Genomic DNA, 18,996 nt, shown 5'->3' with positions numbered 1-18,996 from the left:
AGAATGCTCAGTTACCATTAGGGCAAGAAGCAAGTTCTCTATTCTTAGCCTGTTTAAACTGTAGTTTGGACTGATTAATAACTGCTTTACAATTGTTGCGAGCTATGGTGCAGGCAGAAAATGATACTGGAGAATTAGAAACAAGCCAATTACGATATGCAACATTCTTCTCTTGAAAAGCCTTAGCACATTTATTGGAAAACCAAGGATTAAATAAAGGACGAGACTTTAAAGTGGAATGTGGGATAAAGGATTCCATTCCTGCAAGAATAATTTCACTGACACGATCTGAGCAAAAATTGACATCAGAAGTTTTGAAACAGTAATCCAACCAAGGAAAAGATGTCTCGCAGGCCATCCCATTTTGCATTACATTGCATTGCCAAACAACACAAGGTTGGAAATAGCCATGAGATAAAGGTTCCATTGGAGAAGAGACAATCACCAAGTTGTGATCTGAAGTGCCTAAAGGGCCTGTCACTTCGACCATGTACTTAGAAGGATTGTTTGTGTGAAAAAGATCAAGCGTATTGGCTGTATGACTAGGATTTTCCACTATTCTTGTAGGTAAATGAACAATCTGTGCAAGGTCATTAGTAATTGCAAAAGCCTCAGCATCTCGACCAGCTGGGTCGGTGTGGCTAGAAAACGAAAGCAAGCTGGCGTTGTGAACATTAAAATCACCAAGGAAAATTACGTAAGTTGGAGTGGAGAAAATCAAGTTGCAAAGAGAGGAAGCCAGGTGTTTAGTGGAATTGGGAGAATGGTAGAGACAACAGATGAATTTGACACAATGAGGTAGAGAGATTTTAAGCCAGAGAAGATCAAAGAGAGGAGATTCCAAATTGCCAAGTCTCTGGCAGAGAATATCAGAACGAACTTATGCACAAGTACCACCTTTGAGGCGAAAGGAATCATACAGCGAATAATTTGGGCATCAGAGATGAGCAGTAGTTGAATCAACCGATAACTGAGATTCTGTCAGAAAAAGTACATGGCGTTTGGCAGATTGCAAGTGGAAATGGACATCGTTGAGATTAGAATTGAGACCACGTATATTTGTGAAATGAATTAGGAAGTGCTTGGGAGGTTTAGATCTTTTCACAGATAATTTTGCGCTATTAATTTAACAATTCATGATGTATTCAATAGTAAGAAAAAGTGGGAGGGACATGCTGTATGAAGTAATGAAATTTTTGGATATGGCGTACACATGGTAAGAATATATCCAGATCCTTGACATAACATGGCCTAGACAATGCTCCCCGCATACACACTACTCGGACTCCCTCCAGACACTGTCCGGCAGAGTAGAGGTAGCAAGATTATACATTAGCTGATCCGGAAGCCTCCTAGAGAGTTACCAATTGGTTCGGACCAGTGTACTAACTAGCGGCCAGCTTGCGAATACCGTTTTAGAGCTGTATCCTCGAAATGTAAGGAATATTGGATCTCGCCACGATGTTCATCATAACCTCAAAAGTCATCAATCCTACTGCATGATGGAAGAGATAGGGAAGGGTTAACCATAACTTAGCTCTAGAGACCAAACATTGGTTCAACCAATTCAAGCCTCCAATAAGCAAAGTGGTGGTATTGTACCGGTCGATGAGTCATCTACCACCTAGTACCGCCTTGTAACATAGAGGGGCAGCGTTCCTCCATGTGGTGTGGGCGCCACACCTCGACCCCAGCTTATGTTGGTAAACACCTGGGTGGTTACCCAACATGTACATGTGCATGGATGTTATACCCAGGATTACTAACAGTCCCACCATCGTGAAGGTGGAAGCAGAGGATTTGGCTGTCACAGACCGTCCGGACTTCGCCGAAATTGGGTCCACATGACTTCAGCGTCACCCGAATATCAGTTCCATCAGCGTTTTAGACTCCCAGGTAGCAAGTACAGCTTGTCTGGCACATCTGAAAGAATATCTGTGACAACCTCAAGCACAAATGCAAGGAGTTTGGTAAATAAATTTGATGAATTTGAGGTATTGCTCAAAACATCAAAGGCAGATATTGTTGGGATATCAGAGACGTGGTGTCACACAGATATAAGGGATGCAGAACTGCAATTTGGGGAGTACAACGTCTACAGAAAGGATAGACAGGATAGGAAGGGGGGAGGGGTTATGCTATTAGTTAAGAAACACATAAAAACCAAGGAAGTGAAGCCAGTCGACATCGCCGGACAGTGCAGTGTTCAGTCAGTTTGGTGTGACATAAGCATTGGGAGATCAAAATTGAGAGTAGGAGTGTGCTATAGGCCTAATGACTCTGATGAGTATAATAAGGAACTGTACAGGGAAATAGAGTGGGCCAGTAAATCAGAGAGTCTTATAATGGGAGATTTTAATTTCCCAGATATTGACTGGAATTTGGGGGCTGGTTACTCACACACTAGCAGGGCTTTTGTGGATTTATTGGATGATTGTTTTCTACATCAGCATGTTCGGGAAGCAACTAGAGGGAGTAATACTCTTGATTTGATTATCAGCAGTGATTCTTCATGCATTAAGAATCTGCAGATAAACGAACCACTAGGTGGCAGTGATCACAGTGTGCTGAAGTGGGATTTACTCAAAGAGGTAACTACCATTAGGGGTAAAGGGAAGGGTTATTGCTTCCGTAAAGGCGACTACGATGGACTGAGACAGTATTTAAATTCTATACAGTGGGACCAACTGATGATGTTACCAACAGCAAATTCAAAATGGGAAGCATTCAAAGAACTTATCTTGGAAGCTACTAGGCTTTACATACCAACTAAGAAATATTGTTCAAGGTTTAGGCCAAAATGGATGTCAGATGAACTAATGAGGCATATGGCAGAGAAGAAAAATGCATGGGATACTTACAAATTAACACATGACACAGAAGCCTATGATAGATACAAGTTGATATGCAACCAAGTTACAAAGGAGGTTAGGCAGGCAAAGGCAGATTACGAGAAATCCTTGGCAAGGGATGCAAAGAAAAACAGCAAAGAGTTCTTTACTTATGTTAACTCTAGAAGGAAGGGGATGAATCAGATTGGTCCACTTGATATTGATGGGTCAACTGTTGATGATCCTGCTCAGGTAGCTAACAAACTAAATGAATATTTTGCATCGACATTCACACATGAGGAGTTATTCAGCAAGGGAAATGCCAGAGGTGTATTCAACTCTAGCAGTAAGCTACAGAATCTTGAAATAACTGGGAGTAAAGTGGAGGAGAAACTGTTGAAGATAAACACAAGAAAGGCACCCGGGGTGGATGGGATCTATCCAGTTATATTAAAGGAGGCAGCAAAGGAAGTAAGCAAACCCTTAGCCATAATTATGAGAGCTTCCTTGGACTCAGGGGAGGTACCCATAGACTGGAAATGTGCAAATGTGACCCCAATTCACAAAGGAGGATCAAAGGCTGACACAAGTAATTATAGACCTGTGAGCTTAACTTCTGTTCCAGGAAAATTAATGGAGGCACTGGTTAAAGAAGCACTGCAGGATCATTTAGACAAGACTTCAGTTATAGCTCAGACACAGTATGGTTTTGTTAAGGGGAAGTCTTGCCTGACCAACTTGATTGGATACTATGATGCAGTCACAAAAGAACTGGATGCAGGGAATAACTTTGATATTATATACTTGGATCTTAGAAAGGCTTTTGATACTGTTGCACATGGAAGACTGCTACACAACTTGGAGCATTGTGACATTGGAGGCAAATTGCTGCTATGGATAAAGGGGTGGTTGAGGGGGAGAAGACAGAGAGTGGTAATCAATGGACACTGCTCATCGTGGACTAATGTTATTAGTGGAGTCCCTCAGGGCTCAGTGTTGGGTCCATTATTGTTTTCTGTATTTATAAATGATATTGATGATGGTATATTAAGCTTAATGTCCAAGTTTGCAGACGATACAAAGGTTGGCAGGGTTATCAAGGACACTACTGACACTATGCTGCTGCAACAGGATCTGGAAAGGTTGAGCAGATGGGCTGAGAGGTGGCAAAGAGGTGAAGTTTAACATTGACAAATGTAAAGTACTACACATGGGAAACAGCAACCCCAGAGCAACGTATCAACTCTGTGGTACTAAACTGACAGTGGTAGAGAATGAAAGGGACTTGGGGGTGGTTGTGCAGGCAGATATGAAGTTCTCTGAGCAGTGCAGACAGGCTGCAAGAGTAGCTCATGGAGTATTGTCAATGATATACAGGAAGTTTTCCAGCAGGGATAAGGAGGTGATTATTCCATTGTATAAGGGAATGGTCAGGCCACACCTAGAGTACTGTATACAGGTCTGGAGGCCTCATTTCAAGAAGGATGTAGAGCTGCTGGAACGAGTACAGAGAAGGGCAACAAGATTAGTGAATGGAACAAAGGGGTGCCCTTACGAAGAAAGGCTTAAGTTTTGCAAATTACAGTGTCTGGAGACTAGGCACCAGCGAGGTGATCTGATAGAGGTGTATAAAGCCTTGAATGGTTTAAGCATGCTCAATGCTGATGGGATTCTTCCTCTAGCTCAGAAAAGTCACCTGAGAGGGCATAAATTCAAATTGAGGAAAGACAGATGTAGGATAGACGTGCGGAAATTTGCCTTTAGCCAGCGGGTGGTTGGTTGGTGGAACAGACTTCCATCCCTTGTGGTGGAGGTTGATAGCCTAAATAAGTTTAAGGCTCAGCTGGACAGGTATTTTGAACGAACAGAGGGGTGAAGTGGAAGTGGGTTTTTTTTTTTTTTTTGGCTGATGCTGCATAAGCTTGCTTTCTTGCATCAAATGCCTCTACTAATGCTAATGCTAATAAGAAAATGTACAGGGAAATAGAGTGGACCAGTAAATCAGAGAGTCTTATAATGGAAGATTTTAATTTCCCAGATATTGACTGGAATTTGTGAGTTGGTCACTCACACACTAGCAAGGCTTTTGTGGATTTATTGGATGACTGTTTTCTACATCAGCATACTGAGGAGGCAACTAGAGGGAGTAATACTCTTGATCTGATTATCAGTTGTGATTCTTCATGCATTAAGAATCTGCAGATAAAGGAACCACTAGGTGTCAGTGATCACAGTGTGCTGAAGTGGGATTTACTCAAAGAGGTAACTACCATAAGGGGTAAAAAGAAGGGTTTTTGCTTTCGTAAAGGCGACTACGGTGGTCTGAGACATTATTTAAATTCTATACGGTGGGACAAACTAAAGATGTTACTAACAGCAAATTCAAAATGGGAAGCATTCAAAGAATTTATCTTGGAAGCTACTAGGCTTTACATACCAACTAAGAAATATTTTCAAGGATTAGGCCTAAATGGATGTCAGATGAACTAATGAGCCATATGGCAAAGAAGCAAAATGCATGAGATACATATAAATTAATGGGTGACATGGAAGCCTATGATAGATATAAGCTGGTCTGTAACCAAGTCAAAAAGAAGATTAGGCAGGCAAAGGCAGATTATGAGAAATCCTTGGCAAAGGATGCAAAGAAAAACAGAAAAGAGTTCTTTACTTATGTAAACTCTAGAAGGAAAGGGATGAATCAGATTGGTCCACTGGATATTGATGGTTCAACTGTTGATGATCCTGCTCAGGTGGCTAACAAACTAAACGAGTATTTTGCATCTACATTCACACACAAGGAGTTATTCAGGAGGGGGAATGCCAGAGGTGAAGTAAACTATGGCAGTGAGCTAGATGATTTTGTAATAACTGAGAGGAAAGTGGAGGAGAAATTGTTGAGGATAAACATAAAAAAGGCACCTGGGGTGGATGGGATCTATCCAGTTATATTAAAGGAGGCAGCAAAGGAAGTAAGCAAACCCTTAGCCACAATTATGAGAGCTTCTTTGGACTCAGGGGAGGTACCCATAGCCTGGAGATGTGCAAATGTGACCCCAATTCACAAAGGAGGATCAAAGGCTGACACAAGTAATTATAGACCTGTGAGTTTAACTTCTGTTCCAAGAAAATTAATGGAGGCACTGGTTAAAGAAGCACTGCAGGATCATCTAGACAAAACTTCAGTTGTAACTCGGACACAGCATGGTTTTGTTAAGGGAAAGTCTTGCCTGACCAATTTGATTTGATACTATGATGCAGCCACAAAAAGAACTGGATGCAGGGAATAACGTTGATATTATATATTTGGCTCTTAGAAAGGCTTTTGATACTGTTGCACATGGAAGACAGCTGCACAAATTGGAGCAGTGTGGCATTGGAGGCAATTTGCTGCTATGGATAAAGGGATAGTTGAGGGGGAAAAGACAGAGAGTGGTAATCAATGGACACTGCTCCTCGTGGACTAATGTTATTAGTGGAGTCTCACAGGGTTCAGTGTTGGGCCCATTGTTGTTTCTGTATTTATAAATGATATTGATGATGGTATATCAAGCTTAATGTCCAAGTTTGCAGACGATACAAAGGTTGGCAGGGTTGTTAAGGACACTACTGACAGTATGCTGCTACAACAGGATCCGGAAAGGATCTGAAATCTCATGAAACTAAGCAGCAGGACCTGCCAGAGTAACTAAGTCTATTGGGTTCCTGGTCTGCCTCCATGGGGCAACGTTGGACTCCAGCGGGGGGGGCCAGTGGCTGAATGACCAGATGAACAATGGTACACGACATTACACATGTACAATACCCACACAGTTTTAAACTTCTGGCATTCCCAGCAAACTTGTACACCCACAATGAAAGCAACACAGATGGGGGAAACCCCTGATGCCACATGACATCGATACACCTTACAACTAAAGATCATTGCTGACCAGGTACACCCTTTGATGGCAATGATCTTCTCCTTTGGCAGTGCCGTCTTTCAGTAGGATAACGTGCCATGCCACACCGCCTGGATTGTTCGAGACTGGTTCGCAGAACATGAGGAAGACTTCCAAGTATTGCCCTGGCCTCCAAATTCCCCAGACATTGATCCCATCGAGCATCTGTGGTTTGTGTTGGAACAGCAACTCCGATCTGCACTATCTCAACCACGGTCCTTACAGGAGTTAAAGGATCTGCTGGTTACGTGTTGGTACCAGATGCCACAAGAAATATTTAGAAATCTTGTAGCATCTATGCCTCTCCAGGTATGAGCTGTTTTGGCTGCATGTGGAGGACCAACATCATATTAGATAGCTGGTCATAATGTTTTGGCTCATTGCTGTATATATATTTTAATAAAACACCTTCCCACTCTATTCCATTTCTTAAAAAACACCCCCCCCCAGCCAAGCTTGAGCTTAGGTGAGGCTCTTCAGATTTTTTTTTAATTAGACCGAAAATGCCTCTTCACTCAAAAAAGGTTGCTGACCACCCCTGCAGAAGAGAGTTAAAACTGTATTGTATTATGAACAAGAATTGCTGAAGAGATACTAACTGCTATGTGAGAAAATAAAAAATAAATAAAAAATGAACTACCTAATGAAAACAATAAATCAATATTAAATAAAATTCCAGAATAAAGAAGCAAAGATCTGTGCTTACTTGAGAAAGCACAGTGGTCAGATATCCTGCATTATGACACAATTACAGTCTAGAAATGCATTAAAGAAATCCCAACACCACACAAACTTAATGAGCAAATACAGAAACCCAAAAAAAAAACATTTAGGGAATGACAGCAACCACTTTGAGAAGATATTGGCTCTGTGGAAGTTGCCAAACTCTTTGGCATTAACTTGGTGCAGTTAACAGCAATTCCTATATGCAGTACAACAGTGTTTAATTATGTAAAACACTACAATACTGCAATTCAGTATGTTTTTACTATGCTATACTTAGTGTATAATATATATATAAAAAAAGCACAATTTATACTTTAAATAAAAAATATGTGAACAGTGCATAAAAAAAATTTTTTTAGCACATCCTCTCATTATATGTATGGAAAATTGCTCCCAGTAAGAACTTTCAATTACTATACAGCACCTATAAAAATAATATTTAACGTCTTTACCTCATTAAATCCTAGCAATTTTCCTGTCTTAATATCTCTTTCAACTCTAAGTGATGTTTGCAAAGGACTCAACTCTGTTGAGAAGAGAGATGATGCACATGGAATTCGAGGACAGAATCTACAGATGTATATAATATATAGTAATGTTCCTAATTGTATAATACAAACAATAATAAAAATTCGAACCAAAAAGCAACATTCATAAAACAACAAACTCACAAAGAATACATAAATGAATTTTAGTAATGAAAGAGGTGTTTTAATTGTTAATGGGTTATCATTATTATTATTAACCCATGAGTGGACATGCCTTTCAAGTGAGTGCTATGTGGCATTTTAAATTATACAATTTTTATCTATAAGGATGGCAACAATATTAATTTTAGTATTCGTTAAATATTTTTTTCTTTTGACCTGCATCACTGACTGTGTTAGAATTGAATTATGGCAAATAAAACAGCCATTAATTTTGGCATACTTTATGAAATTTAAATAAATAATAAAATTTATGCATATATTACCCATCCATGTAACTCTGGTTTAATTGCTAATGATTTAATTGCTTAGCATTAGTAGAGGCATATGATGCAAGAAATCAAGCTTATATAGCATTAGCCAGAAAAAAAAAAAAAAAAAAAAACCTCCCATTTCACACATCTATTTGATCCAAATGCAATTTTCTAGTTTTGCTTTGAACTTATTTAAGTTGTCCTCCACTACAACAGATGGAAGTTTGTTACAATTATCATCTACCCGCTGACTAAAGGCAAATTTCCGCACTTCTGTTCTTTAATTGCCTTTTCTCAATTTGAATTTCTGTCCCCTTAGATGAGTAATCTCAGCAAGAGGAAGAATCCCATTAGCATTGAGCTTGCTCAAACCACTCAAGGGCGTATCCACCTCAATTAGATCACCTCACAATGCCTAGTCTCCAGAAGCTGCAATTTTCAGAACTTAAGCCTTTCTTGGTAACACCAACTCTTTGTTGCACTCACCAAACTCATTACCCTTCTCTGTACTTGTTCCAGCAGCTCTACATCTTTCTAAAATGAGGCCACCAGGGTTATATGCAGTACTCAATGTGAGGCATGACCATTGCCTTATACAAGGAGACAATCATCTCTTTATTTCTGCTAGCAAAATTCCTGTATATCATTGATAACGCACCATGAGCTATTCTTGCAGCCTGTTTCCACTGCTCAGAAAACTTCACATCTGACTGCACAATTACCCCCAGGTCCTTTTCATTCTCCACTATGTTGAGTGTAGTACCACCCAGTTGATACATTATTCTGGGGTTACTGCTACCCCTATGCAGTACTTTACATTTGTCAACATTAAACTTCAGTTGCCACCTCTCAGCCCATCTACTCAACTTTGAGATCCTGTTGCAGTAGTGTACTATCATTACTGTCATTAACAACCCTGCCAACCTTCATATCATCTGCAAACTTAGACTTAGACATTAACCCTGATATATACCGTCATCAACATCATTAATAAATAACAAAAACAACATTGGGCCTGCAACACTGAAGCCTGGAGGCCTCCACTAATAACATTCATCCACGAAGAGCAGTGACCATTGATAACCACTCTGTCTTCTCCCACTCAACCAGCCTTTTATCCATTGTAGCAACTTGCCCTTAATGCCACAATGCTCCAAATTGTACAGTGGTCTTCTGTGTGCCACAGTACAAAAACCTTTCCTAAAATCCAAGTATATGATATCAAAATTATTTCTTGTATCCAATTCCTTTGTGACCACATCATAGTATCCTGTTAAATTTATCAGACAAGATTTCCCCTTAAGAAACCCATGCTGTCTGAACTACAACTGCAGTCTTGTCAAGATGATCCTGCATTGCTTCCTCAGCTACTGACTCCATTATTTTCCCTGAAACAGAATTTAGACTAACAAGTCTATAATTACTAGTTTCACCCTTTGATCCCCCTTTGTGAATTGGAGACATTTGCAGATTTGCAGATGTCCAGTCTATAGGGGACCTCCTGTGAGTCCAAGGAAGCTATCATAATTACAGCTAATGATTTGCTTACTTCTTTTGCTTCTTCCTTGAATATCAATGGATAGATCCCATCCTCTCAAGTTTAAAGGTACATGCAAAATACTTATTCAGTTTGTCATCTGCCTCAGCAGATACGCAGGTTAATGTGCCATCAACAATTGAACAGTCAATGTCAAGTGGACCAATCTGACTCATCCCTTTCGTTCAAGAGTTTACATAAGTAAATAAGTCTTTACTGTTTTTCTTTCCATTGTTGGCCAAAGATTTCTCATAATCTGCTATTGTTTGCCTAACATCCTTTGTGACTTGATTACAGATCATCTTATATCTACCATATGCATCTGTATCTCCTGATAATTTATATGCATCCCATGCATCTTTCTTCTCTGCCATGAATCTCATTAGGTTATCTGACACCCATTTAGGCCTAAACCTTGAACAGTATTTCTTAGCTGGTATCAAAAGCCTAGTAGCTTCCAAGATTAATTCCTTGAATGCTTCCCATTTAGAATTTGCTGTTGGTAACAGCATCAGTTGGTGCCACAGCATAAAATTTTAAACATCTCTGAGAGCACTGCTGTAGTTACCTTTACGAAAGCAAAAACCCTTCCCTTTACCCCTGAAGGCATCATCTTTAAGTAAATCCCACATCAGTACGCTGTGATCAGTGCCACTTAGTGCTTCCTTTATGTGCAGATTCTTCAAGCATAAAGAATCACTGCTGATAACCAAATCAAGGGTATTACACTCTCTTGTTGCCTCTCAAACATGCTGCTGTAGAAAACAATCATCCAATAAATACACAAAAGTCTTGCTAGTGAGTGAATGACCAACCCAAAAGTTCTAGTTGGAAGTTAAAATCTCCCATAATAAGACAATCTGATTTACTGGCCCACTCTATTTCCCTGTACAGTTGTTCACTGTACTCATCACAGTCATTATGCCTATAACACACTCCTATTCTCAACTTGATTTTCCCAGTCCTTATGTCACACCAAACTGACTCAATACTGCACTGTCTACCCATGTCAACTGGATGCACTTCCTTAGATTGTGTTTCTTAACTATCAGCATCACCCCTCCTCCCCTTTTATCCTTGCTGTTCTCATTGTACTCCCTGAATTCAAATTCTGCATTCCTTATCTCTGTGTGACACCATGTCTCTGATATCCCAACAACATCAGCCTTTGATGTCTTCACCAGCAGCTCAAATTCATCAAATTTATTTGCTATACTCCTAGCTTTGGTCTACATGCACCTATTCCTAGTTACTCTAACACAACCCATGTATTTACTTGTTCTACGATGACTCCCAGCAGCCCTTGAAATCCCCAGTACCTCACTTTCCAATTGAAGCAGTGCAAGAATCACTTTCACCTCTGCCTGTGGCTTCCGTTAATCTATTAGTCTGTGAATCCTCCCAAGCTAGCAGTTTTCTGTCCCACCTACTGCCTCGATGGCATCAACAAATATTTTTCAACCCTTTCTATTTAAGTGTATCCCATCCCTGTAGAAACAATCTCTCCTGTTAACAAGCACAGACCACGCTTAAAAAAATTCTACCCCATGAGCCTATGGGGTAGAATTAGAGCAGTATGGCATTAAGGGCAAATTGCTACAATGGATAAAGGGATGGTTGAGTGGGAGAAGAGAGAGTGGTAATCAATGGACACTGCTCTTCTTGGACTAATGTTATTAGTGCTATCCCCAAGAGTTCAGTATTGGGCCCATTGTTGTTTTGTATATTTATAAACGATATTGATGAAAGTATATCAAGCCTAATGTCAAAGTTTTCAAATGATGCAAAGGTTGGCATGGTTGTTAATAACACTAATGACAATATATTGCTGCAGCAGAATCTGGAAAAGTTGGGCAGATGGGTTAAGAAGTGACAATTGAAGTTTAAATTTGACAAATGCAAAGTACTGAAGATGGGTAGCAGTAATCCCAGAGAAATGTACCAACTGGGTGGTGTTACACTCAGGGTAATGGAGAATGAAAGAGACCTGGGGGTAATTGTGTAGTCAGATATGAAGTTTTCTGAGCAGTGCAGACAGTCTGCCAGAGTAAGTTATGGGGTCTTGTCAATGACATACAAGAATTTTGCTAGCAGAGATAAGGAGGTGATTATGTTCTTGTATAAGGCAATGGTCAGGCCACATCTTGAGTACTGCATACAGGTCTGGAAGCCTCATTTTAGGAAGGATGTAGAGATGCTAGAATGAGTACAGAGAAGGGCAAGAAGACTTGTGAGGGGAACAAAGGGGTGCTCTTATGAAGAAATACTTAAAGGCTAGTCTCCAGATGCTAGTTGGGAGACTAGGCACCTGTGAGGTCATCTGATTGAGGTGTACAAGGCTTTGAATGGATTGAGAAGGCTCAATCCTGACTGGATTCTTCCCCTTACTCAGATTACAAACCTGAGGGGGCATAAACTGAAATTGAGGAAAGACAGTTGTTAAATAAATGTGTGGAAATTTGCTTTTAGCCAGTGGGTAATTGATTGCTTTAACCAACTTCCATCTGTTGTTGTGGAAGTTGAAAGATTAAATAAATTCAAGGAAGAAGTGGACAAACGTTTGGAGTGATTGGATGGGTGAAATGGGAAGACAATTGTTAAATAGATGTGTGGAAATTTGCTTTTAGCCAGTGGGTAATTGATTGCTTTAACCAACTTCCATCTGTTGTTGTGGAAGTTGAGAGATTAAATAAATTCAAGGAAGAAGTGGACAAACTTTTGGAGTGATTGGATGGGTGAAATGGGAAGGTTTGTGGGTTTTTTTTTTTTTTTTGGCTGATGCTGTATAAGCTTGCTTTCTTGCATCATATGCCTCTACTAATGCTAATCAATAATAATTCTCTATTTACCTCCCTTAAAATCCGACAATCTGTTGATAACATCATCAATTGTTGCTCCTGGAAAACACACTCTGGTTCTGGACCACCTATCTTTATTACAAATTGTGATACCTGTTTCCCTGACAACGGAATCTCCCAATAAAACTATATCACCTTCAACCAGAGCAGTCAGCACTTGACTATTCTTTTGTGGGACCCAGGATAAACACAAATTCTATGAACATCAACATGGCACAGTTTATGCAAGGCAGAGAAGAATGAAAACAGTTTATCGTATATAGCATGCAATAGAAAAAAAAAAAAGCCTGCTCTGTGTAACAGATTTGTTTTTGAAAAGTATATTATCATAGTTCCTTCTTCAATGTATATATTTGATCCAATAACAAGGAATATAATACATTAGCACTCCCTGTCAAATAGAAATAGCTTCATTCATCTGACATTGCTTACAAAGAAAAAGAAAAATTTTAAAAAATAAAAAAACATGCATGCTCTCCTAACAATTTTTTTAAGATACTGATCTTTCTTTGACAAAAGAATATTATCAAAACTGTATCAAACTGAAAAATTTACATTCATCCTACAATATGCAAAGTACATACTCATAATGGAAGTGGTTTTTGATAAACTTAAATGTGTATATGATTAGACAACTAACTTTCAAAGAAAATTATCTAGTAGCAGCGGCAATATCAGCTATGAAATACAACAAAAAGATAACATTGTGTATGCTTAGTATTAGTGGTGGTAAATGATGCAAGGAAGCAAGCTTATACAGCATCAGCCAGAAAAGAATAAAACCACATCACCTGTCCATTCCCTCTAAGAACTGATTCCAACAGTTAAATAAATTTTCTGTTTATACTCCAGCACGACAACCAAGTCAGTAGAGTTTACAATAAATTGTTAATACAAATATTTATTGTATTTAGTAGTCACGGGCTTGAACCCCGGTCCACTCGGGGAATGCGTGCTATGCACTCTTGTCCATGACCACTCGGCTACGTCAGTTCTTCCTTGAATTTATTTAAAACTACTCACTTCTACAACAACAGACTGAAATTTATTCCAACAATCAACCACCCACTAGCTGAAGGCAAATTCCTGCCCATCTACCCTGCTACCATCTTCCCTCAATTTAAATTTATGACCCCCCCCCCTCCCTGCCTCATGTAATCTGAGAATAGGAAGGTTTCCATCAGCAACTGAACTTACTCAATATGTTCAAAGCATCAAACAACTTAGTTCTCCTCATAGGTGCTTAGTCTCCAGATGCTGTAATTCGAAGAGCTGAATCTTTTCTTGGTAAGAGTATGCAGTTGGAATATCATTCTGGAATTAGCTACCCACATGCAGTACCTTTCATTTGTCAACGTTAAACTTCAACACTTCTCAACCCATATACCAATTTTTTTTTTTTTTTTTTTAGATCTTGTTACAGTAGCAACCCTAATTATCATCATTAATCACCCTGCTAACCTTTGTCATTTGCAAACAGATATTAAGCATGATATGCCTTCATCAATATCATTAATAAATACAGAAAACAATATGGGCCCCTGGCAGACTCCACTAATAACATTAGTCCAAATAAAGTATTGCCCACTGATAACCACTCTGTCTTCTCCCAACAAACATCCCTTTATACATAGAAGTAACTTGCACCTATAGCCACACTGCTGAATTTGTACAACTTTTAAGTGCAACATATCAAAAGATTTTCTGAAGTCTAAGTATATATGTCAAAATTATTTTTTGCATCCAGTTCCTTTGCTACTGCATTATAGTATTCAATCAGACTGGTCAGACATGATTTCCCCCTTCACAAATACATGCTGTTACAACATCATTACTGCATTCCTGTCTAGATGGCCTTGCATTATTTCTTTAACCAGCAAACTTTATTATTTTTCCCTGGAATAGGAGTCAAGTAAACATGCCTTTGATTCACCCCCTCCCTTTTTGAACTGAGGATACATCCTCAATCTCCAGTGCACAAGGACTTCAGCTAAACCCAACAATGCTCTTATAATTATAGCTAAAGATCTGCCTACCGTAATATAAATAAATATATCCTATCCACCCCAAGTGTCTTTTTTTTACATTTAGCTTCAATAATTCTCTCTCACTTTCCTCTCAGTTACTGGCATTCCCATTCATGAAAATTTCCTCATGTGCAAATGAAGATTCAAAATGCCTATTCAGTGTATCAGCAACCTGAGCAGGATCAACAGTTAAGCCATTCATATCTAGTGGACCATTGTGATTCATAGCCTTCTATTTACATAAGTAAAGAAGTCTTTTCTGCTTTTCTTTGCCAGACACTTCTCATAATCTGCCTTAGCTTGCTAACTTTCTGTTATCACCTGATAATTTATATGAATCCCATGCATTTTTCTTCTCTGCCTCAAGTTTCATCAATCATCTGATATCCATTTAAGTCTAGGCCTTGAACAGGATCTCTTAGTATAAAAAGTCTAGTAATGTCTACGATTACTTCCCTAATAGTATTGCATAGAATTTAAAAAAACTGAGACCACTGTAGTCACTATTATAAAAGCAAAATTTCTCCCTTTTACATTGACAGAAGTTACTGTCATTAAGAAAATCCCACATCAATACACTGTGAACATTGCCACCCAGTAGGTCTTTTAACTGCAGATTCTTTATGCATGAAGAGTCACTGCTGGTAATCAGATCAAGATAGGATCTATTGCCTTCTCTTGTTGCCTCTCTAACATGCTGCTGTAGAAAGCAGCAATCCAATGAATCCTCACACAGCAGCAGGAAACCTTTGCTACTGTATGCATGATCAACCTGCAAGTTCCAATTAACATTTGGAAAGTTAAAATACAATATAAGATATTTTGATTTTCTGGCCCATTCATCTGCATTGTACATTATACTCATCAAGCTCATTTTACCTATAATACATTGATCTCATTTTTGTCTTCCCAGTGCTTATGTCACCCCCAAATTTACTCAACACTGCAATGGCCACCCACATCAAACTAAGTGCACAGCCCTTGATTCAAAGTGCTTCTTAACCAAGGTCTAACACCCACTACCCTGTATCCTGTCTGTACATTTTATACTTTTCATATCCAAATTCTACATCCTTTGAGTGGCACCATGTCTTTGATAACACCCTACAAGTTCATATTTGATGACCTAAGCAGTACTTCAAATTCATCTAATTTATTTACTATACTCTGCTTTTGTGCAAATGCAAGTATACATGCACCTAATTCTGCTTTTTATAATTCTAACACAACACAAATGATTGTATCATGAGGATATTCCTCCCAGCAGCCAGTAACATCATCTCCGACACCTTGCCTTCCAGGCTGCAGCATATCCCAATAGAGGCAGCGCAAGAACTGCTTTCACCTCTGCCTGTGCCTGCTGTTAATATTCTATTGTTCTGTGTATTCCCCCACCATGCTAGCAGTTTTTCCAATACACTTTACTCTCTGGTAACATCAGCAAATAATCTTGCAGCCATTCCATTCAGGTGAATCCCAGCCCTATAAAAGCAGCCTCTGCTGGTAACAAGCAAAGACCACGTTAAGAAAAAGTTTACCCTGTGAGCCTTGCATGTTCTCTTCAGAGCCGAACTGACTGACAAGGCTTTCATCATGTACTACCCTCTATTTTGTCTGGGAATTGCACACACTCTTTAAAATTATATCTAATGACCTTATTATTATTATTATTTGTAGCAGTATATGATGCAAGCAAGCAACTTAGGCAATCTGTAGCCACATGGTCAGGCACGTGGGTACATATAAGTACACAATTTGAGTGACAGGGACTCAATCCCGTGACTGCTAAATACAGTGCTGTTTCTTGTATTCTTTCTATGTTGTAAGCTCCTCTGAATGTGTGGTCATCTCAGAGTATAAACAGAAAATTTATTTATTTATTTATATAGCATCAGCAAAAAATAAAAAACTCCCACATCACCTATCCATCCCCTTCAATAATTTGTATAGTCCTGTGCTTGTTAAGTCCTCAGATCTCCTACTTTAAATATCATTAGTACCAACAGGTACAACAATATCACCTTTTTGTGCATTTTAAAGATGGTAGCTGCTCTGCATCATCAGATTTTCCCCCTGACAGACATACCCTGGTCCTATTCCACCTACCCTTTCTATAAAATAGATTTTCTGTTTCCCTGACAATAGCTGCTTTCTGAGGACCAGTATATTCTGCCTTAATAGAATTTCATTGTATTGTGTAATGGACAAATGTAGTTTCCAGCAATGTGCTGGGCAACTGAGTGCTTGATGGGTAACTCTCTTTCATTACTTTGAGGGAATCAACCCTTTTTCTCAAGTCCTCAATATAAGTTAATCAGTTGGGGGGGGGGGTTATCCAAAAGAAGCCTGAATTCAACAAAAGCTTTCACAGATTCAGAAGTTATGCATGCTAAATTAGAATCTGTATAATTTAAACCATTAGCAAGGTGCAATCACAGAGTTCTAAGTTGGATGATGAGGAGAGATAGCAGTTGTATTTGCAGATGAATGCAAAGAAATGGGTATTTATTTCAGGAAAGGGATGTAATATATTCACTTTCTTCAGGATGTAATAATTTAAGATGCTATAGGCTCCATATATATCAGGGAAATAGCACATGGATGATGAATACATCAGAATTGTGGAATATCTTTAAATATTCACAGAAACCATGAATGCACCTATACCATCAAGAAAATATAGCACGAGTTGAATGGCAAGATGGATGAATAACAAGCTAACCAGTTTAATACAGCAGAAAAAGATGGCACAAGAAAGTTACGGAGCAACGAGAAGTACCAAAGACTATAAACAAGTACAAGCTGACTTGTAGTAGTATTTAGAAAAGTTTATGCTGGCAAAGGCAGCTGAGAAATCGCTGGCTTAGAAAGAAAAGAACAGAAACAAGGAGTTTGACGTATGTGAATACAAATAAAAAAATAACTAATTAGATTGAAGTGCTTGTGATCCTCATGTAATGGGTGCAGAAATGTCTTAATAACCCAGTTGATGTTGCTAATGAATTGTACATGTACTTCTCATCAATCTCTACAGACATAAGACCCTTCATAGTAAAGAGAGGTTATGCTAGTAAGACTGGTCAGAAATTAGCAACACTGAAATTAAAGATGATTTTTTATTAGAAAAACTTTCAGCCTAAAGGCAAGTAAATCTCCCAGAGCTGATCACACAGTAATTTTGAGAGAGGCAGCAAGAGAATGCATTGAACCATTAAGATTAATTATGAGGATATCACTGAGAGAGATTCCTTTGAACTGAAGAACTACCAACATATCATTAATACATAAAGATGGGTCTAAGAGTTAAGTGGGAAACTTCAGCCCACTCAGTCTATCTTCACTGGTAGAGAAAATCATTGAGGAAATGATAAAGAATACAATAGCTATTTTGACATCACAGGCTGGAAATTATTTTTCTGGATTAATGTTTAATTAATTTCCTGGATGCAGGAAATAATTTAAACATTCTGTACTTCTATTTAACAAAACATTACACTCATCTTGCACAAGAGGCTACATACAATCTGGAATGGCTAAAGCAAAGAAAGCCAACACAAGAACCACTGTAAACTTCAGGAAAAACTTACAGGACAAACTGGTTTGTTGCTACTGCAGTTACTCCCAGCATTCTCAGTAAACAGACTGTGCGTGTTATCAGTAGTGGCAGTAGAAGTTGAGAATGATGTATGAGACACTTAGGCATGACAAACAATGTAATGATTAGTTTTTTCTCATTATTAAAAGCAGTTAAGTAGATGATTAACTAGTGTTTTCGCTATTTAAAAAACCATATTACTGATTTCTTTGTAGATTTTTAAGGTTATGTTTCCTAACCAAACTTTAAAGGACAGGTTAGGAAAAAGGAAAAGGTTTTCTTTATTTTTCATTATATTTCGTAACCTGACCTTAAATGTTAGGTTAGGAAATAATAGGAAAAGGTTCCTTTATTTTCCTTTATATATATATACATGTATCATAACGCCAATCAATCAAATGATGTTATCATCTGTCAAGCCTAAGTGTCAATCAGTATATCGTTCTCGACTTCTACTGCCACTACTGATAACAAGCACCATCTGTTTAGCAAGAATGCAAGGAGAAACTGCGGTAGTGGC

General features: G+C 38.7%; 1 protein-coding gene across 3 annotated transcripts in view; it reads right to left on the bottom strand.

Moving 5' to 3' along the window:
* tst (superkiller complex helicase subunit twister) overlaps window positions 1–18,996 on the bottom strand; it is a 522,759-nt gene that overhangs the window by 454,788 nt on the left and 48,975 nt on the right. For 2 of the 3 annotated variants that reach the window (XM_090389516.1, XM_090389517.1), the window contains one exon: window positions 7,951–8,068. The exons of the other annotated variant lie outside the window; for it this stretch is intronic. In XM_090389516.1, the coding sequence (XP_090245642.1) occupies window positions 7,951–8,068 (118 nt within the window). The remainder of the gene's footprint in view (window positions 1–7,950; window positions 8,069–18,996) is intronic. 3 annotated transcript variants of the gene reach the window in all.

Source organism: Mastigoproctus giganteus, chromosome 2 (assembly GCF_048544385.1).
Source record: "Mastigoproctus giganteus isolate SK-2022 chromosome 2, ASM4854438v1, whole genome shotgun sequence".
In the NCBI taxonomy this organism is placed as follows: domain Eukaryota; kingdom Metazoa; phylum Arthropoda; class Arachnida; order Uropygi; family Thelyphonidae; genus Mastigoproctus; species Mastigoproctus giganteus.
The sequence above is the reverse complement of the archived record's forward strand: the minus strand, read 5'-3'. Positions and strand labels throughout refer to the sequence as shown.